The following is a 24,088-nucleotide window of genomic DNA, read 5'->3' as shown; positions in this document are numbered from 1 at the left end:
GAAGAAGGCAACAGCTACATGAAATTAGGGATAGATATGGACGGGCTTGTGGATATCAGTTATATATCATTGTATTATCCATGTATGAAATTCTGAAAAATAAGGAAGTAATAAATAACAGTAAAATATAATATCCCTGATGTGATAAGTATGTTAACATATTGATATATGCTTATATATTACAGATATATGTTTAACACATAGATATATATTTAAAATAACATTTAGAATATGTTATTTTAAAGTGCAAGTAGAAAAGATGGTTTAAGAGATCTAATTGGCTATCTTTTGCTATGAAGCAAATCCTCTTTCAAGATTAGTAGCTTTAAAAAAATTTCTCTTAACTTTATATATTTCAACTTGAACCAGAACCACATAGGTGACTTTCTAGCCCTTGATCATTATATCTGTGCTTTCTGTATCAATCAGTTGTTTGCTTGCAGCTTGATAAGGTAGTTTCCTACCTGTGGTCTTTCACTTATAATTTCATCCTTTAATGGGAAGAGATGTCAATTCACCTTTTATGAATATTGGATATGGGAAGAGGTTATATTTTGCTATTTTCGAAATGTATAGATACCTGGCATTCTCATACTACACTGAAATCTACACTAAAACTTTCAAAAGTACTTACTTACATAGGTGTAAGCTAAATTGGGAGGCAGTGGTCTCTATTTAGAATCAGTGAGTAAGGAAAAATTCTAGCAAAGTAAACATTTTCAAAGTATTGTTGTTTAGAGTAAACAACTTTATTCCAGTAAAAGCTATGACATATTCAGGAAAACTCTACAGGATTTGAAATATTTAAGTACTTTTGAAATATTTGATTACTAAAAATTTTAATGTCCAATACACCAGATAGTTATTCTTGATAATATATTTCTATAATTATAATAAATTTACTATAATATAAAATAATATATTTATTATAACATTATAATAATATAGAAATCATAATTTATATAGTATATATCAATGGAAAGCTATACTACATTGAAACTCTTTGGAATGACTAACATTAAGGAAAACTGATGAGAAAATATCAAAGGAGCTTTCCATTAATTAAAGCCATGGGGAAATCAAGTTCAGTACCCTAATTACTAGAGGGAAATACTGCAGTAGATAAATCTCACTGAGAAGATTTTAGTAATGGGTGTAACAGTCTTTCTTGAGAAACTAAAGAGATTTCAACTGAGTAAGTCCAAGAAGTGAAGAGACCTCTTTGTCCTAGGTGGAGGTAAGAGAAGAATTCACATGTTTCTGAGATATATGTGGGCCATTTGTCATAAAGTTAACTTCTAAGCAGGTAAAGGGAGAAAGTCATTTAGCTAGTGTTCCTTCCATTAACTGAATGAATAATATTGGGAATTAGGATTCGTCTTGGGAAAGAAAATGCTATGTAGAATGGAAGTCACTGATAATATCACTTTGTTTATGTGGTATATTGTAATAATTAATACTTTTTACTGCTATGTTGTTTCCCTCCATTATGACACTGTCAGGGTTTTCTAATTAAAATCAGGATCCAAGAAAAAGCCACAGCATTCCCTGCTGCTTTGACAACTTCTGATGACTGCAACCCATATGCATAAATCAGCGTGTGGTCAGTCGCACATCAGTTTGCTCTGCAGCTCAAGCTGCGTAAGTCTCTGTACTGAGATGTCACATGCATCCTTCCCCTTGGTTGTGTTTCCTTTGTCAGCCTTGAGGCCTCACTCTCACCTGAGCATCTCTCTGAGTAACAGAAAGCTTCATAGGAACAGAGCTGATTTCTGTCTAATTGTCTTATGCACAAACGGGAATTTGAATATGCCGGTCCTGGGCCTGTCAACAGTCTCATGAGTGATCACAGCGAGAACTGAGACCAGCACCTAACTGGGTTTACAGTTTTTCCATGTACTTCACAAAGGTGGTTGGGACTGCAACAGGTACCAAGCCTGGGGCAGAATGGTACATGTAGGCAATACAGTGATGCCAATAATGACCTTAATAACAGTAGAGGATTACAGGGCACAGGATTATAGGGACCTACTATGGTCAGGCCAGGGAAAGGATCTGGGGTGGCAAATGAACTAAGGAACATTGTTTTCTTTTCCCTTTGGTGTCAGTGATGATAAGCCTCATCCAAAAAAAAAACACCTTAGAAAGTACAGTTTAAGCCCTTTTGATGCAGGCCTCAGGTGGCTGAGGCAGGAAGATTGCCATGAGCTGTAAACCAGCCTAAGCTACATAATAAATTCTACATCATCTTGGACTGTATAGCAAGACCATTCTTAAAAAAAGTTCATTTTGTTTTGTTTCTTTTGTTTCTATTAGATATTTTAGTTTTACTTTGGATCTCCAGTCAACCTTAGGGACAGAATAATGCTAACTTAACACCCAGTTTTATTTGCTTTTGAACATAGAGATATCTCGATAGATACTGGTGGGATCTTCTAAACACCTTCAAACTCATAAAGAATGGCAGGAGGAACAGAGCCCTTATATGTTTTAGGACCAAGAGGCCAGCATTTGGTCATATGTCTTCCTTGGGTAAATACAGGGTCTGGTGAGCCAGGCAAAGCATGAGGATGGAGTAGACAGCTGAGATTGCTTCACCCAGGACATTTACAGTCTGTCAATTTTCAGACAAAATGTCCTGGCTTTTCGCAACTTCTCTCTTTGGTTTAGACTATCAGGTAAACTCAGTAGACATAGCACTCAGAACAAAATATTTTATGAACAATTTGCTTCTAATCTCTAAGAATCCCCTTTGCTTCTGTTACAACTTCGTCACATACATTAGCATGGTCAGAAAAGTGTTCTGCATCATCTGCTCATACCAAGACCCACTGGCAAAGTCCCAGATGGAATCTAAGAGTCTTGAAAACAATAGAGTGGCTAGTATATACTGAAAAACCATCTCGTACCTCCTAATGGTACATTAGAAGAGCTGCATTGTTTTCACCATTTACACCTAACAGCATACCTCATTATTACTCAGATAACTGCCCCAAACTGCCAGAACCTCAGCTGGGTGGGTGGAAGATGTCAACAGTAGCTGACAATATTGACAGCAAAGCACTTAGTCATTCAGTGAAATCATATGAACAAGAGGGACAATGGAGAAAGCTAAATGGAAGTTGAAGGTCAGAGGAATCATTGGAGTTCATCCAATGGTACAGATAAGGTAAATGCAATGTGGAGAAACAAGACAGAGTTCACTGTTGGCAACCTTTCCCTCAAATTCTCTAAGCATGTCCTTTAAAACCAAAACCAATCTTGTTGTACCTTTGCAAGCTTATGTTTCTATTTTTGTGCTTTTCCTTTCTCCAAAATGTCATATAAAACAACATGAAGTAAGTAAGCATCATGTATCCTTTGACTTCTCTCTCTGCATCTGACCTTAACTCATGTGGTTGTGTGTACAGCAGTTCATTCATTTTCTTTGTTGAATGATAACTCCTAACATGAATGTATCAGTTTATATAGTTGCCAATCAGTGGCCATTTATATGGTTGTTTCCAGTTTTATAAACAAGGTTATTGTAACTATTTTGTTACAAGCTTGGAGGTAAACATACATTTTCATTTCTCTTGGGTAAATACCTTGGAATGGGTTTCTGGATCAATAATTAAACATATGCTTAATGTTAAAGTGATATTTGTCAACCCTGGTCAATAAAAACCAGTTCTTAATAACATTTTTTCACATAAATACATTTTCAATAGTGAGATCCCTAGAAAATATTGAATTATGCCAAATATTTTTTATTGGCTCTGCGTTTTCTTCTCTTGTTTGGATGTTCAAAATTTGTTGTCCAATGCTATATGAAGTTTCAACTTATTTTTTGGAATAATTTTTAGAACTGTTGATTAAGGAAAACTTATTTGCTTCCTTTGTCTGAGAAAATATGCATACAGCATAAAGAAATGTTCCTAGTTAGACATTTGAGTTCCTATTTTAGAGCAAGAAGGATTTATTCTAACTCACAATTGAGAAAACAGTCCATCACGGTAGGAAGTCATGACTGCAGAAGCGTGGGGTGACCAGCTGCATTGTACCCACAATCAGGAAGCAAAGAGAGATGAATACTTGTATTCAGTTCAGGATCCCAGACCATGAGATTTTGTCACCCACATTCAGGGTAAGCATTCCCTCTTCAGTTAAACCTCTTTGGAAAAGCCCTTATAGACAAAAACAGAGGTTTTTTTTCCATGGTGATTCTAAATCCAGTCAAGTTAATGAAAATTAATGATTACTACATGAAGTCTAGAGAACTTCCACAGGTTCACAGAGAGTGTAGTGTGCTGTGTGCAGATGAGGTGGAGTGGGTTGGCCCCCTGAGCTGTGGAAGGACTGGTCTGATGGTCAAGATACCCACAGATCAAATGTATAAGAGTCACCCTCGCCGGGCGGTGGTGGTGCACGCCTTTAATCCCAGCACTTGGGAGGCAGAGCCAGGCGGATCTCTGTGAGTTCGAGGCCAGCCTGGGCTACCAAGTGAGCTCCAGGAAAGGCACAAAGCTACGCAGAGAAACCCTGTCTTGAAAAACCAAAAAAAAAAAAAAAAAAAAGAGTCACCCTCATAGTGTTGACTCAGAAATCATTTTCAGATTTCCTCTGAGTTATAAATACGTTTCTTTGATGGCTAACTTGTCAGTCAGGGCAGCATCTGAACTATGTGGACAGTACTCCCAGTGCAGCTCATAAATTTCTTGACATTGTTTCTAGAGAGCACAGCTCAATGCTTATTGCACTTCCAAGAGACCTGGTAGCAAGAACTGCTCCAGAATCCCACATTTGGCTTTGATCATTTTACCCACACATGGTCTTTTTCACAGTATGGAGTCTAAATAGGGAGACTTGGGTAGTTTCTCATAGACTAATATTTTAGGGTCCAGATAGAAAACTGCCACTTTTCTCACTGAACACTTCTTTCTAGGTTTATTAGTTTCTGCTGGCTAGATTTGTCTACCTCTAGAAATAGTTTCCCATACACACTTCATACTTATGTTGTGCCTGAAAACCCAACACAAAGCTACTTTTTTATGTGATGATGAAAGCTCTGGAAAATTGAAACATTCAGCATAAAGCAGAATGCATCTTCACATTGGTTTTCTGGACAATAAGAGAATCAAATACTTTATCTAATCCACTTTGAAGGAACTTCAGAGAATGTTCTTTGATATGTGGCTCAAAATAACTTTGAAATTAATATAAAAGGCAATTTTTATCACATCATATTGGATAATTTTATTTTACTTAATGTACCTTACAACCTTTTCTTTTTTTTTTTTTTTTTTTTTTTTGTTTGTTTCTTTGGTTGGTTGGTTGGTTGGTTGGTTGGTTCTTTGAGACAGTTTCTCTGTGTAGCCCTGGCTGTCCTAGAACTTGCTCTGCAGACCAGGCTGGCCTCAAACTCAGAGATCCATCTGCTTCTTCTTTCCAACTGTTGGGATTAAAAGCATGTACCACCACTGATCAGCAAACTTTAGATTGTTTATGCATTATTTTCATTTTTTTTTTGTGGTGCTGAGGACTAAATCCAGGGCCTTGGGCATGACAGGAAAATGTTCTGCCAATAAGTGGCATCAACGCTTATTTCAGGGACATCATTGGTACCAAGTGGATATCAATTTCTTAATCCAAGAATAGAGAGAAATACATGATTTTCCAAAATCTTATTTTTCATTTAATTCTTGCATGAACCAATATGTCTGCCATTCTAACTTTCATCTAGGAATTGAGCTGTGTGTTTCCACCTGTGAGGATAAACTTTGCTGAAACTATAATGAGAAGTAACAGAACCACTTCAGTGACAGAATTCCTCTTCTCTGGATTTCCCCAGTTTGAAGATGGCAATATCCTCTTCTTCATCCCTTTGTTCTTCATTTATATATTTATTGTTATTGGGAATCTCATTGTGTTTTTTGCCGTCAGAATGGATACTCGCCTTCACAACCCCATGTATAACTTCATCAGCATTTTTTCATTTCTGGAGATCTGGTATACGACCGCAACCATTCCCAAAATGCTCTCCAACCTCATCAGCAAGCAAAGGACCATCTCCATGATTGGCTGTCTACTGCAGATGTACTTCTTCCATTCACTTGGAAATTCAGAGGGTATTCTGTTGACCACAATGGCTATCGACAGATACGTAGCTATCTGTAATCCTCTCAGGTACCCAACTATCATGACCCCCAGGCTCTGCACTCAGCTATCTGCTGGTTCCTGCATCTTTGGCTTTCTTGTGTTGCTCCCAGAGATTGCATGGATTTCCACACTGCCTTTCTGTGGCCCCAACCAAATTCATCAGATCTTCTGTGACTTTGAACCTGTGTTGCGTTTGGCCTGCACGGACACCTCCATGATTCTGGTTGAGGATGTGGTTCATGCTGTGGCCATCATCTTCTCCGTCTTGGTTATTGCCATCTCTTACATCAGAATCATCACTGTGATCCTGAGGATTCCCTCTGGTGAAGGCCGCCAGAAGGCTTTCTCTACTTGTGCTGCCCACCTTGGTGTCTTTCTGATGTTCTATGGCAGCGTCTCCCTCATGTACCTGCGCTTCTCAGCTACTTTTCCACCAGTTTTGGACACATTCATTGCACTGATGTTTGCAGTTCTTGCTCCCTTTTTCAACCCTATCATCTATAGTCTGAGAAATAAGGACATGAAGCTTGCAATTAAGAAGCTTCTCTGTTCTCAGAGGACGCTGTCTACATCTGCCAGTTAATCTGCTCACAGATGCCTCTCTCTGTAGATTTAACTCCAACATATTAAACCGTAAAATTAGCACATAACTTGTTCATTGGTACACTGTTGCACTGTCTTTATTGCAGATCTTCCTGTACTTATTCTGTTTAAACATATTTAACTCAGATAGCAAATACTTGTCTAGATTACAATGAAGGGTGAAATATACAAAGTAAATATGAATGTCTATGCAGTAACATGTTTTGTAAACAATTTTATACAGAATTATATATATATATTATATATGCATTAATAACAAACACAGATTGTGAAATATTTCACTGATTTTTGAATTTTAATTCAACTTTAAGTTTACCAATAATATCCATAGATGTTGGAGTTTATAAATAAATGAAACTGCATTGTGACTTCAAAGAAATGATTAGTTAATTTTTTGATTCTTTTTTTGTTTTCGATTTTTTTCCCTTCTATTTTATTTTACAATACCATTCAGTTCTACATATCAGCCACGGATTCCCTTGTTCTCTCCCCTCCTGCCCCCCTCCCCTCCCCTCCCACCCAGGCCACCCCCCATTCCTACCTCCTCCAGGGCAAAGCCTCCCCCGAGGACCAAGATCAACCTGGCAGACTCATTCCAGGCAGGTCCAGTCCCCTCCTCCCAGACTGAGCCAAGCATCCCTGCATAAGTCCCAGGTTTCAAACAGCCAACTCATGCAATGAGCACAGGACCCGGTACCACTGCCTAGATGCCTCCCAAACAGATCAAGCCAATCAAAAGTCTCACTTATTCAGAGGGCCTGATCCAGTTGGGGGCCCCTCAGCCTTTGGTTCATAGTTCATGTGTTTCCATTCGTTTGGCTATGAAAATATATATTTAGGAATCTTATGGTGGTTATTATTTGTAGTACTTTCATTCCTATTATTTCTCAGAGGTCAGGAAGAATTCTACATTCATTTCTTTTGAATATTTTGGTTGAATTCATACAATTTAATTTAATTGGACTTTTTGGTTCAAAATGATCTTCACATATTCACAAGAAAGTATAGATAGATAGATAGATAGATAGATAGATAGATAGATAGATAGATAATAGGAACCTCCTATGAGATGTTTTATTTTTCTAATATATGGATTTGATTGCTTTCTACAATTCAAATTCAGATTCCTATATTAGTAAAGCAATTAATATCCATATATTACAATTTTATTTCTCCCCAAATTCAATGAACATGGAATTAAGATTACTAAAAGTATTGAAAAACTTTAAGGATAACAAAGAGTTAATATATAAAATTACATTAGGATATTTGTGATGGAGTTTTAATAGTCTGAAATGTTAAGTATCATATTTTTTTCAAGAAATGGAAAAGTAATAATGGTTCTTTTGGACAAAGCAACCAAACCATTATTTGATTCTGTCTGTTATATGTTAGACTAATAATCAAAGACAGTCACTTTAAAAATACAAACAATATTACAACAAATAAACAAAGTAAAACAAAAACAAACTATTATCATCCCTTGGGGAGGAGTGAGTTCCCTCAAATGATCTCCATCATTTCCTCAGGTATGAATGCAAGTGAGACCTAAGTGAGGAAGGAGAATCTGCTGGTTGTTACAAAAGAGAAAACAGAAGCGATCCTAGATGGGAAACTGTACTTGTATCATGAGAGGACTAATCAGAGTTGGAGAAGTAATGGTCCATTGAGGAACTCTGGATGGTGAAAAACGACATCAAAGTTCATATGGGATTTCCCATTTCACAGTGGACCTGTCCACTTGGATTTATTGAAAGAAAAGTCTGAGAAGAAACTGAAACACACAAGCTAGAGAAGTGATGAGGTATCCAGTAGCCCCCAGGTTGCTAAGATATCTCCTTCTTAGACTCTGGGACATGCTTTCATTTAACTATGGGCATTTGGATCATTGGAATTCACTTGTTATATTTTGCAGTCAAAAATCTTTCTGCTCCTCTTCCTTGAAGGTCACTGAACCTTTGAAGAAAATGTATGATATGTATGTCCCATTTAATGCTGGGCACTCCATGGTCTCTTATTTTCTGCACATTGACTGACAGCCTAAATGCCAATCAATTGATGAATGGGTAATGAAAATGTGGCATAAACAATGAAATATCATTCAGCTGTTAAGAAAATAAAATTATAAGAGCCAGCAATATTTTTGATTATGGTAGTTATTAGAAAAACAAGACAAATAGTAAGTATAAAATATAACTGACATATTGACTAATAGGTTAAAGAATAGAGAAAACTTTGCTGGGCAGTGATGGTGCACACCTTTAATCCCAGCACTCATGAGGCAGAGGCAGGCAGATCTCTGTGAGTTCGAGGCCAGCCTGGGCTACAAAGTGAGTTCCAGGAAAGACACCAAAGCTATACAGAGAAACCCTGTTTCAAAAAACAAACAAACAAAAAAAGCCAGAGAGAGAGAGAGAGAGAGAGAGAGAAGAGAAAACTTAAGTTAATGAGAGAAAATGTCTGAAAACTCATAGAAGCCAGAGGAAGAGCAAAATATTACATGAAGGAATAAGAAGTGTCTGGACAAAATAGTCCATGCTGGTACTCCCCAGCAGGAGGTTGAAGGAGGAGGATAGTTTATTCAAAGCCACCCTAGACTACACGGAATATTCAAGGACAACTTGGGTTGCATTGGATAGTGATGTTTCAGAAAATGCATACCAAATATGTTTTTGTAGGAATTCCACAAACCAAGAAGTAAGAAGAGAATAATTAAAAATTAACAAAAATATTCCTAAAATTTAAGAATATTCTGATCCTCAGATATATTCTGGTCCTAAGATTGTTTCATGCTGTATAAAACTATTAGAAATAAAATTCATTACAGCTGTAGACAGTTTTGAATCTTAGGAGAAATATAAGAAGTTATCTAGTAAAGTTAGTTTTCCCATGCAGTAGAGCCGAACAAATTCTAGGAAACAGAAAGCATATCTTCTTTCAGACCCTGACATTTCCAAAGAGAGGATAACACAATAAAAGCAGTTATTCTCAGTCAAAAACAGTGAGAACTTGGGATTTTCACTGGCGCGTGGGCTGAGGACACCAGGGAATAGCATAATGATGTGGAGAAAAGCTCAGCTATGAGAGAGGCAGATGTTTCCACACATTTGTATCATGAGAAAAACCATGCCTCTTTCCCCTCATTTTCTTTAATATTGAAACAAAATACCTAATAACACATTCATAATGAAATAGTCTGAGCAAAATATCCAATGATACATTAATAATGAAATGGTCTTATTTTCTTCTATGTAGCTGGCTGATCTTCCAGAGAACCTAAATTCAAGCCTGAGCACCTACCTACATGGAAGCTCACAACTATCTGTAATTCCTGTCCCAGTGAATACAGTACCCTTCGCTGACTTGCATGGGCACAAGGCACACTCACATGGTACACAGACAGACACACAGGCCACCAGAAATTCTTTCCTAAATCATGTTTATGTTTACTTTTAAATTTTCATTAATTATAATTTCGTTTCTTCTCTTTGTTCCTTAATTTTGAAAGTAGTCCTGAAAGACAAATATGCTCTATTGTTTTCTTTCTATTGCTATCTACTTATGCCAATATTATATATGAAATGAATCTTCCTCCTGTATGATAAATTGCTACTATTTCCTTATAAAATAATCCTATTTTCTTCTTTTCAGCTCAGGACCATTCACCTGATCCTCTAATTCTTCTCTGCCTTCCAGTTATTTTTACATGTTACTCATCCCACAACACATGAATAAACTTTACTGAATTTGCTTCTGAATGGCAAATTAGTCATTATATTAGAACAAATAATGTTTTATGATAATTATTCTTCAATGCAGAAAAAGCAATTCAATTTTGATGATAATTCAATGCAACCATAATTTGTTGGTGCTGTTTCCTCTTTAAGAATGGGGGGTGGATATAGAAGTAAACAAAATAAGTAGGAAGACACTATACAAGAGGAGAAATGGAGACCAACCATTGATGCATTTTGTGGTGAAAAATAAGAAATATGAAGAGTTCAGCAGATCCATTGGACAAACTTGACAGACTTTGTGCAGCCTTTGAGAAGACAAAATGTAATAGTTTTCATTTTCCTCTTTGAATTTTCATGATTTTCTACTTGGTAAGTTTTTAAGGGGAAATCACTCTGTATTCTACTCATTTATTGATGACACTGTGAGAAAATCACCTTCAATACTGCCCCACTTACTCTTTCTAAAAAAATAACAATGACAGCTTCCTTACATGGCATTTTTTTTTTTTTTGGCACAACAGTTCCTACTACCAAATATAAATGTAGAATGACTTTTTCAATTATAGCAGTGGTAAGAAGGGGGGTGAAATGTTGAGCAGAATCTGTAAGAATCCCCCTGGGCACTGACTGTCCCTGACCTGAGGATCTACGGAACAGAAAGCACAGAGGATGATCTTCAGTCAATTGACCCCAGGAGGGAAGTGTTTTCTTTCTATTATTGAGGGAATAGAACGTCAGTGGGGCTCACATTCCCTCCAGGATGTTTCCAAGGATGGTTATAAGAACTCTTTAGAGATGTTGGAAGAAGAGAGACAGTGATACCCAGGGAGAGAAGAAAAAGCCCGACTTTATTTGACAGAGGTGAGTTTGGGGTTCCTGAGGTCAGGGGAGAGTATTCATTTCTTTTACTTGAAATGAGGCACTCGGTAACTGAATACTGAGGGTTCAAGTAGGGAGAACTTTTGGAGGTGTGGAATTAGAAATTTTGTTTGCGCTTATGAGAAATTTCATCTTTGGAGCCGTAGGCTCCGTAGAATTACATGAGAAATAGCAGTCAGTTATGCATCCTGTTCTCAGCTTCATGAATGTAAATGATGACACTTTCCCTTCCCACTTATTCCCTTTACAGATCACTTCTGTTTTAAGCATGCTTTTAACTCCAATTCAAATGTTTCCATTAGAAAAGAAGTTAGTTCCAAGTGCCTAGAATCTATCCCAGGTAAACTGTGCCCTAATATAATCTACTGACACTAAAAAAATATATCATGAACTGCAGTGACAGTATCAGAATTGTGATAGAGACTACCTGGAAGATGCATGTGTAAAAATAAACTAAGGAGTGTGTGTGTGTATGTGTGTGTGTGTGTGTGTGTGTGTGTGTGTGTGTGTGTGTGTGTGTAAATATACAAAGGAGATGACAGTAGCAATATTCAGTAGTCTTCTCATGAGAGACAAGAGTTGAATTGAAACTAGAGGATAGATCAGAGTTGACTGGGTAAATAAGTGTGAGCAAAGGGGCATCCTAGGAAGAAAGCTAAAAGTCACCAAAGCTCTAGAGTATATCGTGGTGAAGTTTGAAACTGCCACAGTGAAATATGAGAAAGTAAAGATGGAGAATATTATAGAGAATTGTCAAAAGCTTGAGATTTGGGATAATGGAAAACAATGAGAGAGTATTTTCTTCAACAGAAAATGTGTATTGATGAGATTTTAAGGATCAAGACTCGAGTGTTTCTGCAGACATACAGAATGAGTAATGAACATGACTTTCAACACATGAAAGTACAAAACAATGATCTAAATAACAAATCATCGGGAAAACTTCCCTATAGGAAGATAGAACACACAGGGAGGATGGTTTAGTGGGAATCAGTAACAAAAACCTTCCAAGAGTAGCAAGCTGCTATGCCTGATTCAAAAGTATAATCATAAGGACTGAGATTTCTATTGCTTTTACTATTATTATGGCTGGTATACATAAGGCAGAATGGTTTCTGAATAGCAAAAAGGAACAAAACTATCTGACAAATGATTGAAGAGGGAATACGATCTAAAGATGACTTAGTTAACATAATTCTCCCAGGTAGCTGGTCTATAAAGGAAATAAATATCATACATATCAATAATGGGTTCTTTCATAAATTAACTCATTTGACTAACACTTCTCAACAAAAGTAGTTTTCGTGCCCAGTAGGAAATATAAAACTCAGAGAAATTATGTAAGCTGCCCATTCTCCAGTTAAGAGTAAACAGAATGAAAATTCATTCAGGCTCCATATGTTTGACATGAATCCACTCTACTAACCATTATAATATGCTTACCCCAAAGCAAAATTAGAGATATGGGCAAGTTATTGTTTGTTTTGAATCTTAGAAATATCAAATTGCAAATGCCATCTAAAGAAAATAACATTTACAAATTATGTATATGAATTATATATAATATATATTTTATATATATGTAAGTGTGTACATGTTTGCATGTGTGTGCACCAATTGGGCACATGCATGGGCACATGCACAGGTGGAAGATAGAGGTCAGTGTTAGGTGTCTTCTTCCAACATTCTCCACCTTCTTTTTTTAGATAAGTACTCCCACTGAACCAGAAGCTTAGGGATTTGGCTAGCTGGCTGGCTAGCAAGCTTCTGGGATCCTCCTGTGTTGACCTCCCAGCACTGGTAATATAAACACAGATATCCACAGCCAGCATTTTCACATGGATGTGGTGGACCTGAATTCAGGTCCTCATGCTTATGTGACAAACATTCCACCAACTGAGCCATCTCTCTCCCAGCCTCAATATTTACATTTGTACTGCTCTGACTTCCTTCCACATTAGTTGAATATGGCCTTTCTCTTATTCACAGGTCACTCAGATGGGAATATGGAGAATGGAAACCTATCAGCAGTGACTGTATTTGTCTTCACTGCTTTCCCCCAGCTCCAGGATGGTGGCCTCCTGTACTTTTTCCCTTTACTTTTCATCTACATCTTTATTGTGGCAGGAAACCTGATAATCTTCTTTGCTGTCAGACTGGACACCCGTCTTCACAATCCCATGTATAATTTCATAAGTATCTTCTCGTTTCTTGAGATGTGGTATACAACAGCTACCATCCCTAAGATGCTCTCCAATCTGATCAGTGAGCAAAAGACCATTTCCTTCATTGGCTGCCTCCTGCAGATGTACTTCTTCCATTCCCTTGGAAACACTGAAGGGACCCTTCTGACTGTCATGGCTATTGACAGGTATGTTGCTATCTGCAAGCCACTCCGCTACCCTAACATCATGACACCCCGGCTATGTGCTCAGCTCACTGCTGGTTCTTGTATATTTGGCTTCCTCATCCTTCTACCTGAGATTGTATGGATTTCTACTCTACCTTTTTGTGGTCCCAATCAAATCCACCAGATATTCTGTGATTTCACCCCTTTGTTGAAGTTAGCCTGTACAGATGCCTCGGTGATCCTGGTTCAAGATGTGATTCATGCTCTTGCTATTTTGGTAACAAGTCTGATTATTTCTCTTTCCTACATAAGAATTATTGTTGTTATCCTGGGCATCTCTTCCACAGAGGGTCGTAAAAAGGCCTTTTCCACCTGTGCTGCCCACATCGCTGTCTTCCTGTTGTTTTTTGGCAGTGTGGCCCTTATGTATCTTCGATTTTCTGCCACTTATACACCATTCTGGGACAACACCATTGCTCTTACATTTTCTGTATTTGCTCCCTTTTTCAATCCTATTATATACAGCCTGAGAAATAAGGACATGAAAGATGCAATTAGCAAACTCTTTTGCTCTCAAAAGGTGTTCAATGAATCAGGTAGGTAATTTAAGCTTATTCCTTTTTAACCTAAATAAGATCATTTCCAAAAAAAAGAAAGAAAGAAAAGAAAAGAAATAAAGATCCCGGCCGGGCAGTGGTGGCGCACGCCTTTAATCCCAGCACTCGGGAGGCAGAGGCAGGCGGATCTCTGTGAGTTCAAGGCCAGTCTGGTCTCCAAAGCGAGCTCCAGGAAAGGCGCAAAGCTACCCAGAGAAACCTTGCCTCGAAAAACCAAAAAAAAAAAATAAAGAAAGAAAGAAAAAAGAAAGAAGGAAATAAAGATCCCAAAGAATGACTGTAATTTAAAAGATTTTATCAAACACTTTTTCAATGAGCTAATGGATGGACACATAAATTGTATCTTCTGAGAATTCACAGAGATTATTTCTCTTTCTTACATAACAATTTTTATCTTAATTTCCCCAACCACTGAAAAGTGTGAGTGTGTGTGTGTGTGTGTGTGTGTGTGTGTGTGTGTGTGTGTTCATTTTGTTCTTTAACTCCAGAATGGTTAGGTTATGGTTAGCTATGAAGAACATTCATAGGCATTACCTTTCTGACTCAACCTCTTGGCCATTGTTATCTACATTATTATCTTCACAATAACCTTAGAGTCATTATAGACTCATGCTGCACCAGAATGCATAGTAACTCTCTCTGTTGTTGAGTGATTAGTCCAAAACCCTTTAACAAGTCTCAGAGAAAGAAACTTCCTTGCATCCAAACTATAGGCATTTTCCTTTTGTCTTTGTCTCCTTTCCATTAGTGTTCTAACTGTTTAAGACTCATGTATCTCTGTGATGTGATTATAACATTTCATCAGCCCAACATCAGAGGTAATATTTGGTATTGTGTTTGACTATAAAAAGAAACTGAATTTTTATAGAAAGTAAAATGAGTAAACTGAGATTGAATAAATACATGTATTTCATTTATCACTCTAAAATATTTTGCATCTTTTCCCTTGAAAGTGGCAAAATACATAATTTTGTAATATATTTAATATTATACATATATGACTTGATAGCTCATTTTTGTAAAACCTGGAATTTTATGCTAGGGTTTGTGTATTTGTACAGTGTTTATTATAGCTTAATTATGAGATATTATACTGATATGTTATAAATTTACTTGAACTTGAAATGTTATAGGTTTCTCCATCTTATAAATCCAGTAATAGTTATATTCTTGGACAAAATTCCTTTCCTAAAATGTTGCTTCAAGATAAATTTCAAGAAGTCAGTATATTACAGAAAAATGTGTGAAAATATTTACCATTATTGATAAAACATTGGCTACAAACAGTTGTATAACTGACACATGAATGTAAGACTGTCAGTATGGCTTGTAGAATGATATTTGATCTATAGTCTAAACCTGATCTCTATATTTTGTGGAGTCTATTGATAATTGATGAGCTGAAATTGTAATGTACCTAAAAGAGGATTCTGATTATGTTGAATCAAAGGCTTCAGTTCTACACATTCCTATAAGAATTATAAATTCATAACCGTGCAATGAATGGGCTTTCAGTGGGCTGTAAGCACCTTCCTGTCTCATAATTCTACATTGATATTTCTCCTATTTTGCTATTGAGGAGTTAATGCATAACCCTGTGATTCTACATATTGTTTCTTAGTTGGTCTTGCCCAGGGTAGTTGCTTTACTCTCGGCCTTATATCTAGCCTGAGTTATTCTTCCTCTTTCCTTAGTTTCCTCTCTACTTTTTCTTCCTTCTCCTACTGTTTCTATTGTGGGGCCCTCTAGATATTATCATGTATAAGGAAACTCTCACCAAGGAACAAAAGTGGCTTCAGTTCTAAGAGTGGACAGCTGGATCTTCTATCAAGTCTTTAAAGTTGAAAAGAAATGGCCTTTGGGATATTGAGAAGAAGCTGACCCAGATAAACCAAAGTGGATTCCCTACTGAAAAGCATGGGTGGGGAGAAGGAGAATTGAAAAGAATAGAGCAAACAATCAAGAGATGGAGAATGGGAAATCACAGGTGGTGCAGAACAGCAGCTCTGTGTGGATAGATGAGACCACTGTAAAAAATGGAATCTGAAGCAGGTCAGAGGAGGGGTCTGGTAGAGGGTGATAATGAAGACTGGGGAGATGACCACTTGGAGTTTATCAAAGATGATAAAAATGTGTCTGAGGAAGAAGAGAATGACAAATACAATGCCGATGATGGGGAGACACTTAAGTACAAATTGGGCTTTAGAAGTCTCATCTCATTATTTCTTTACCTAGACATTTGTCTAATATGAGAACATTACTAGAGCTTCCTTGTTAACTTCTGCACATTCTTAATATTTCTCTTTTTATCTTTCCTGTGTTTAATCATTCATATGACCCCAGACCTGGCTCCTCTTTCATTTTTATTCTATTATGTGTTTATTAATACTTATAATTGTATTTATAACCAATATTTATTAACATATTAATTTTTATTTTGTCTATTTTTGTTAATTTTTATTCTGCAATTTTTGGTTTTAGTTTAGACACCTCTTTGGTTTCATTTTGATGCATTTTTGTGATAATAATGTAGCATACTTATTGATTTAAAATCAGCCATAGTTGCTTCCTTGCATGCAAAGGAAATCTCATTTAGTTGTAGCAGCTTAGAGCAACTTTTAGTTAGAGCAATATGTGCTATCTCCCATGAATAAGTACCCTGTGGCACTTTTCAACACAAATGCAGCAATGTACTTGTGTGAATGGGACTTGGTCTGTGAAACATGCCCTTTAGAAAAATAGTGTAATAATCTTTATATTTTTTATTATAGAGGATACTGTTGATATCTTCATTAGGCACCTGATTCTTTGAGCCTTTTTCCTCAAAATAAAAAAATCCCTTATTAAAGCGGTAATCTGGAAGCAGAAAGGTGTCTATATATTTCATTAATCTTATAATATTTGAAAACCTAAAAGAATGGTGTACATGTGGTGTGTTACAACTTATAAATGCTAAATATTTTAATTGATGAATTTTTCAACAAGTTTAAAATGCAAGTAATAAATTTCCTAGATGTGGTGATATATTGTGTACCCTAATAAAGCTTGCCTGAGGATCAGAGGACAGAACTAGCCACTAGATTAGACATAGAGGTCAGGCAGTAGTGGCACACACCTTTAATCCTAGCACTCCAGAGGCAGAGATAAGTCTGGATCTCTGTGAGTTCAAGGCCACCCTGGACTACAAGAGATTGACTAAGTCTAGGAGAGAAACAGAGCCAGATAGTAGTGGCACACACCTTTAATCCCAGCACTTGGAGAGTTCATGTCTTTGCTTGGGAAGCACACATGCCTTGAATCCCAGGAAGTAATATGGCAGGGCACAGAAAGGTATATAAGACATGAAGAGACAGGAACTACAGGCTCTTTTTGGCTGGGCCTTTCAGAGGCTTTCAGGATTGGCTGAGGAGTTGGCAGAGAGAAATTGGCCATGGCTTGCTCTGCTTCTCTGATCTTTCAGCTTTTACCCCAATATCTGGCTCATAGTTTTCTATTAATAAGACTGTTTAAGATTTGAACAATACCTAGATATGTCATTATATATGAATGGGAGACCACCAATATTTAAGTACATATTTAGTCATCATATAATACAATGTTATGCATTTTTAACAAAATCTTTCTTGAAGTTAATAGACTGTTTTATAGAGTCTCAGAAAACCATATGCAATACCCAAAATATTCTAGTGTTAAATTTAAATTTTACTTTGAAAATAGCGTTTTAAGATGGGGAGGGTTCCAGCAGATACTGTTGACTCACCTGCTTTATCAAACAATGGTAATGGAATCTGATGTTTTCAGTTGCATTATTTTTGCCCATTTTTCTTAAGGGGTCTTATCACTGAAATGTAATCAGGAATATCCTGGAGCTTTGGGGGTAACTATTTCTGTTTCCTAGTCACATTTTCTTTGAATGGGCAAATATTCAAGAAATGATTTAGAGATAAATTTTCTTAAAATAAACGTCTAAGGGAATCATTTGTTTTCTTAAGAGTCAAGTAAACTCAAATATAAAAGAGGTTAAATTATGGGCTTACAATTAGGAAGCAGTTTTAATACAATATTAACATTAATTTGAAGTAATCAATCTGAATACATGAATTTTAGAAAAAAAAAATTTCTAGCCCTCACTTCTTATATGACATACTACTCAAAGAAAAAAAAAATGTCATTTGTTTCCCTAAAATTCACACATAGGTTTCGTTTTTTTTCCAAACAGGAATGAGGGTTTTTTGAAGAAGAGCTTCAAGGGGAGAACAAATTCAACTGATTGTGGGAAAGTTGAGGCTATGATTTAAATAGTCTTATAAAGTCATCGTATGACACTATTAATTTGCCTGTCATTTGTCTCTATTGAGAAGTCCTGACTTCAATGCACAAAGGATAAAAAGCAAAAGAAGATCAACACTATTGTCCAAAGTTTCAATAAGCAATAATAGGTGGAATATTCAAATGGTCACTCGATTTTCTAAACTAAGCTGACTGGCCTGGGGAAAAGCAGAAGTCAGCCCAGCCTCCTCTCCCTCCTTTGTTCCACAGATCTCCCCTCCTTTCCTGTACCAACATCAGTCAAATCTGAGTCTTAGATCTTCTTCATTTTGGCTCATTAAAACATCAGCCCATTAGGAGAGGCACAGAAAGGAGGGCAAAAAATAAATAAAAGAAGAGTATGTTGATTCTCATGTCAGGAATTCCCAAGCCCATTTGAAGTGAGCTGGAGATCCTTGGACCTGAGATTCTGCTAATTATTAGCCTGAGCTGGTTTTCCTAATTGAAGCCATAATAGGGATGATTGTTTTTCTACTAATCTTGAATCATTTATGTTCGATTCCCAAGAGAGTCAATCATTTTCCTCATATTTAAGAAACAAAAAAAGGGGGGAGGAAGGGGAGAGGATCCATGAAGAGAACCAGATCTATTGTACCACTGACTGATGAAAGAAATTTGAGTTTAGATAGAGGACTCAGGGTGGAAGTTAGTTCTCCAATAGTAGTTAGGAATCTCACTCACATCAAGGGAGCCAAGATAGAGTCTTCCTTCATGTTTATTCTGACTTTGGATCTCAATAGCCACAAGGTCAGTGGATTAACTATTTGGAGGGGTGATGGGAGAAATATATAGAAAAAAAAAAAACACCTACAATAGTAATGGACAATGCCACCAGGTCTGTAGATACTGTGAGTAGTTTTTGGGATGGCTTTTGAGATGGGATGAGAGAGTACTCTAGGCTGAGCCAGTACAACATATAAAGGTTTGAATTAGTAGATTTCTCTACACAAAGGACTACTTTAAATTTAACATAGATAGGCACTGAGATTGATTTCTGAAATGTTTCAGGAATGTTCCCACAATCTTAATGTGTTTTCTGGTTAGGTTTTGGGAAGTTAATGTCACTGACAATTGTACTAGAATCATCACGACTGAAATTTGGAAAAGGGTAGCAGAATTCAATAGATAAACCTAAATATTGTTGCTTTGGATTCAGGTTTTCCTCATGCTTTCTGTGGCTTACTAGCATGAATTCAGAGATTACAGAGAAGTCTGGGTCTACTTAGGAGTTACTTTCTTGAGCAAGTGTGTGATTCACATTTTAAAACCATGTTCTGAGAGCCATAGTTAGAAGATGTGCTGGTTATTGTTGAGAACATCAAGACTTATATTTTTAAAAAATCAAAAAAACTTGAAAAATATTTTAAATAATGACCGTATATAAGTATGTATATACATATATTATGTATGTATATACATACATATTATATGTGTATATATAAACACAGTTAACAGAATAGGCCACATTCTCTTACTGTATACATACACATATATCACAAGTAATATAGAGGTGTAAAAGCTATAAGACATACATGAACTTGGTTAGAAAATGAAGCAGATACTGAAAGGAAATAAGAGCAGGATATTTCTGGAAAATGTGACTCCTCTTCCAGATGTTTAGAAACTAGAAAATATAAGTTCTCTAAACTGAATGTGTAAGTAGTAAGTTCCTATAGCAATGGGAGATAAAGCAACTTTTATTTATACAGAAAATAAGAACTAATTTCAGTACAGAGTTAAAGGAAAATGGTACAGTTGTATTCAAATAAGAGAAGTTTGATGGGACTGAATCACATAATCAAGAGTTCATAGATAGTGAAAATAAAAGAGATTTTTAGTACGATAAAAAAATTGAACATAATTTGACAATTGATGTGATTTGGAAACTAGTGGAAAGATAGTCATAAAATGAGTATGGCTGGCATATATAGGAACAAAAACAAGAAAGTTATCGAGGAACCTTGTTGAATGCTGATGTTAAGGTCATGCACCAGCTCGTGAGGGAGTATCTTTAAAAAATAAATTTGACTTTCCACTAGTCTGAGAATTAGAAGCTAAACTCGAGGTTTTGACACAGTTGTTTTCTTCAGAGGCCTGTCTGCTTGGTTGAAAAATGCCCATCTTTTCTGGAGTCTTCCTTAGATTTTTTTCTTACAGAAACACCAGCCAGTAGGATCAACCCTAGTTGCCTTATTCCAACTCACTTACTCCCTTAGATGCTGTGTGTGAAAATGCAGACACCTCTGCAGTCCTGAGGGTTAGAAACTCAACACATGGTTTTCAAGAGGGATGGTCTCATGACACAATAGGCGGCGTTGAAAACTGGGTGAACGTTCAGCTTCTGAGAGGGGCGTCAACGCGGGACCCAGAGAGTGATTCAGAACACAGATGTATAAAGTACTGTTCATTAGAAAGAACAAAGGCCAATGGAAACTGGGAATCTCAAATAAATGAAATGTTGAAATAAAATGACTCCACTGTGTGGAATGCAACAGAGATGAGAAGAATAAAATAAGAACAGAATATTGTTATCCATATCCTTGGGAAATGAACATGGAATATCTAGGAGGCAAACTTGAGTAGGGCGGTCTCAAAATGCGGCGACTGCTGGGCACTGTGCACCTGGCCTCCGTGGGTGAGTGGAAGTGAATATGGGAAGGTAAAGGTAAATAATTTACTTGAAAAGATTGGGACAATTAGACAGCATTACCTAAGGCATTAGGAAACAACCTTTATATAAAGAAATAACAACCTAAATAGAGATGCATTGCCCTCCCAGTGAACATATTTGATACTAATAGAAAATTAAATCAGTAAAGAAAGTGGAACAAAAAAAAGAAAAAAAAAAAAAGCCGGGCAGTGGTGGCGCACGCCTTTAATCCCAGCACTCGGGAGGCAGAGCCAGGCAGATCTCTGTGAGTTCGAGGCCAGCCTGGGCTACCAAGTGAGCTCCAGGAAAGGCGCAAAGCTACACAGAGAAACCCTGTCTCGAAAAACCAAGAAAAAAAAAAGAAAGAAAAAAAAAGAAAAGAAAGTGGAACAAATCATTGTGAGAGGAGAGTAAGTTACCAGGACAATGCCCTGTACTGTGTTGTATTCTAATTAGAGTCCATCAGACTCTACATCTCTCCCTTCCCACTGCGACCCACAAAATTATAAGGGCAAGCCTACCCATGCAGCTTAATGTATTCAGTTTTCACAAACTGTGTCATTTTGTCAGACTCCTGGTACAAAACACTGTCAAGTCTCTCTTAAATAAGATGAAAAGGTGATGGGAGGAAGAAGAGTGGTACATCCTTTAAAGAAGAAACAGTAGCATGAAAACACCATTATAGCTTATCCTCTGAATCGTTTTAAGTATATACATACGAAGAGATGATGAGCTAATTGGAAGAAAGGGCAGAAGATGGGTAGAAATCCCCAGGGACGGCTGATTATTATCCCTTCAACACCTGTTTGTTTTCTAACAAGAGACAAAAAGAGTGTGGATCCAGGTGGCAAGGAAGGTGAGGAGGGGCAGGACTCAGAGGAGTAGGGGGAGGGAAAACTATAATCACAATAGACTATATGAAAAAAATCTATTTTTGATAAAAGAAAAAAAAACATTTCAGATCATGTGCCAAGAGTCAGATTAACTTAGTTGAAAGAAAAAAAAAATATGTCGGGGAATCGGTGAGGTTGGAATTCAGGAATGAGCATCATTTTCATTCTGATTTTTTCAAGTTCTCCTCCAGATGTCTGAACATGACAGTTTTAAAATATGGTTTACTGACCGGTGGGTCAACATTGCCTGCAAATCCTCAGGCTCCATCTCAGACCTCCTGAATAAAACTTTCAGTAAAAGGGCACTGGGAATCTGAGTTTTAACAGCCCATTCACTGATTCTGTACCATGCCAGGACTTGAGAATTACTAGGTCTAAATCTGGGTTGTGGTTTCTATTTTTTCCCTTATGACAAGTTTAGTTGAGAGCCAGTGTGGAATGCATATGATTTCATTATTTATTTCTCTTCATCTACAGCCACAGTGCAGGTGTCTTCTGAAAGGCTGGCTCCTGGTAAGTGTGTTTTGCCTTGGAACTACAATAGACACTTTCTGAAAAGCTTAAGTGCACTAGGAATTGCTGACCCCCACACGTCACAGGTGGAGATGGAGTTCTCCAATTGGACCACTGCTCAGGAGTTCATTTTCTCTGCTTTCCCTTGCTCCTGGGGTGATTCTGTCATCTGCTTCATCCCACTGCTCTTCATCTATGCATTCATTATTGTTGGAAACCTGGTTATCATCACAGTGGTCCAACGGAATGCGCACCTCCACACACCCATGTACTTCTTTATCAGTGCCCTTTCCTTCCTGGAGATTTGGTACACCACCGCCACTATCCCAAAGATGCTCTCTAGCCTGCTTAGTGAACGAAGGAGTATTACCTTGAACGGCTGTGTCCTGCAGATGTATTTCTTCCATTCCACAGGCATCAGTGAGGTTTGTCTCTTGACAGCCATGGCCTTTGATCGCTACCTGGCCATCTGCAGCCCTCTCCATTACCCCACCATCATGACTCCCAGGCTGTGTGCCCAGCTGACCCTAGGCTGCTGTGCCTGTGGCTTTCTCACGCCCCTCCCTGAGATTGCCTGGATCTCTACACTGCCTTTCTGTGGCTCGAATCGCCTTGAGCACATATTCTGCGACTTCCTCCCTGTGCTGCGCCTGGCCTGCACGGATACCCACACCATCGTCATGATTCAGGTGGTGGATATTGTCCATGCTGTTGAGATCATTACAGCAGTGATCCTCATTTTCATGTCCTATGTTGGCATCGTGGCTGTGATTCTGCGCATCCGTTCAGCTGAAGGCCGCCGCAAAGCATTTTCCACGTGTGTCTCCCACCTCACGGTCTTTTTGCTCTTCTTTGGTAGTGTGGCTCTCATGTATCTTCGCTTCTCTGCCACCTACTCCTTGTTCTGGGACACTGCCATTGCTCTGGCCTTTGCTGTCCTCTCTCCCTTCTTCAATCCCATTATCTATAGCCTGAGGAACAAAGAGATAAAGGAAGCCATAAAAAAGCACATTGGTCAAGCAAGCGTCTTAATTCATACGAGCAGGAACCTCACATAACATCTCTTTCTTTGGGAGGGCGCATTGGTTCTCTTTCATGCTCACCTCTTAGGAATCTTTTCATCAGCCTTTGACTGAAACTTGTTTCATAAATTTCCCTGATACACGGAATTTACAAATAACTAAATTAGACTTTGTACTTATTTTCTTATGTGTTCATGTGTATGTGTACATGTATTGAGAATGCATGTGTTCATGCGTGGCAAGGCCAGAAGTAGACATTAGATGTTTTCTTCAATTATTTCCCCACCTTAATTTCTGAGACAGGGGCCCTCATTGAAGCAAAAACTTACCCATTGGTTGAACTGGCTAGCCAGCAAG

At 37.5% G+C, this 24,088-nt stretch overlaps 3 protein-coding genes across 3 annotated transcripts; all 3 read left to right on the top strand.

Annotated features, from left to right (window-relative positions):
- Nucleotides 1-5,773: 5,773 nt before the first annotated feature.
- LOC114690732 (olfactory receptor 6K3-like) lies at nt 5,774-6,721 on the top strand. Its single transcript, XM_028865617.1, has one exon. It carries the CDS (start codon nt 5,774-5,776, stop codon nt 6,719-6,721), a length of 948 nt encoding a protein of 315 aa, XP_028721450.1.
- Nucleotides 6,722-13,332: 6,611 nt separating this feature from the next.
- Nucleotides 13,333-14,351, top strand: LOC114690731 (olfactory receptor 6K3-like). The gene has a single exon (XM_028865616.1). It carries the CDS (start codon nt 13,364-13,366, stop codon nt 14,309-14,311), a length of 948 nt encoding a protein of 315 aa, XP_028721449.1. The 5' UTR covers nt 13,333-13,363; the 3' UTR covers nt 14,312-14,351.
- Nucleotides 14,352-22,694: 8,343 nt separating this feature from the next.
- On the top strand, nt 22,695-23,781 carry LOC114690730 (olfactory receptor 6K2). Its single transcript, XM_028865614.2, has one exon. The coding sequence runs from the start codon at nt 22,802-22,804 to the stop codon at nt 23,765-23,767; it is 966 nt and encodes a 321-aa protein (XP_028721447.1). The 5' UTR covers nt 22,695-22,801; the 3' UTR covers nt 23,768-23,781.
- Nucleotides 23,782-24,088: the final 307 nt, after the last annotated feature.

Source organism: Peromyscus leucopus, chromosome 15 (genome assembly GCF_004664715.2).
Source record: "Peromyscus leucopus breed LL Stock chromosome 15, UCI_PerLeu_2.1, whole genome shotgun sequence".
Classification (NCBI taxonomy): Eukaryota; Metazoa; Chordata; class Mammalia; order Rodentia; family Cricetidae; genus Peromyscus; species Peromyscus leucopus.
The sequence above is the reverse complement of the archived record's forward strand: the minus strand, read 5'-3'. Positions and strand labels throughout refer to the sequence as shown.

Coding starts and splice junctions, on each gene's coding strand:
- LOC114690732 (XM_028865617.1), top strand. CDS start 5,774: ATGAGAAGTAACAGAACCACTTCAGTGACAGAATTCCTCTTCTCTGGA.
- LOC114690731 (XM_028865616.1), top strand. CDS start 13,364: ATGGAGAATGGAAACCTATCAGCAGTGACTGTATTTGTCTTCACTGCT.
- LOC114690730 (XM_028865614.2), top strand. CDS start 22,802: ATGGAGTTCTCCAATTGGACCACTGCTCAGGAGTTCATTTTCTCTGCT.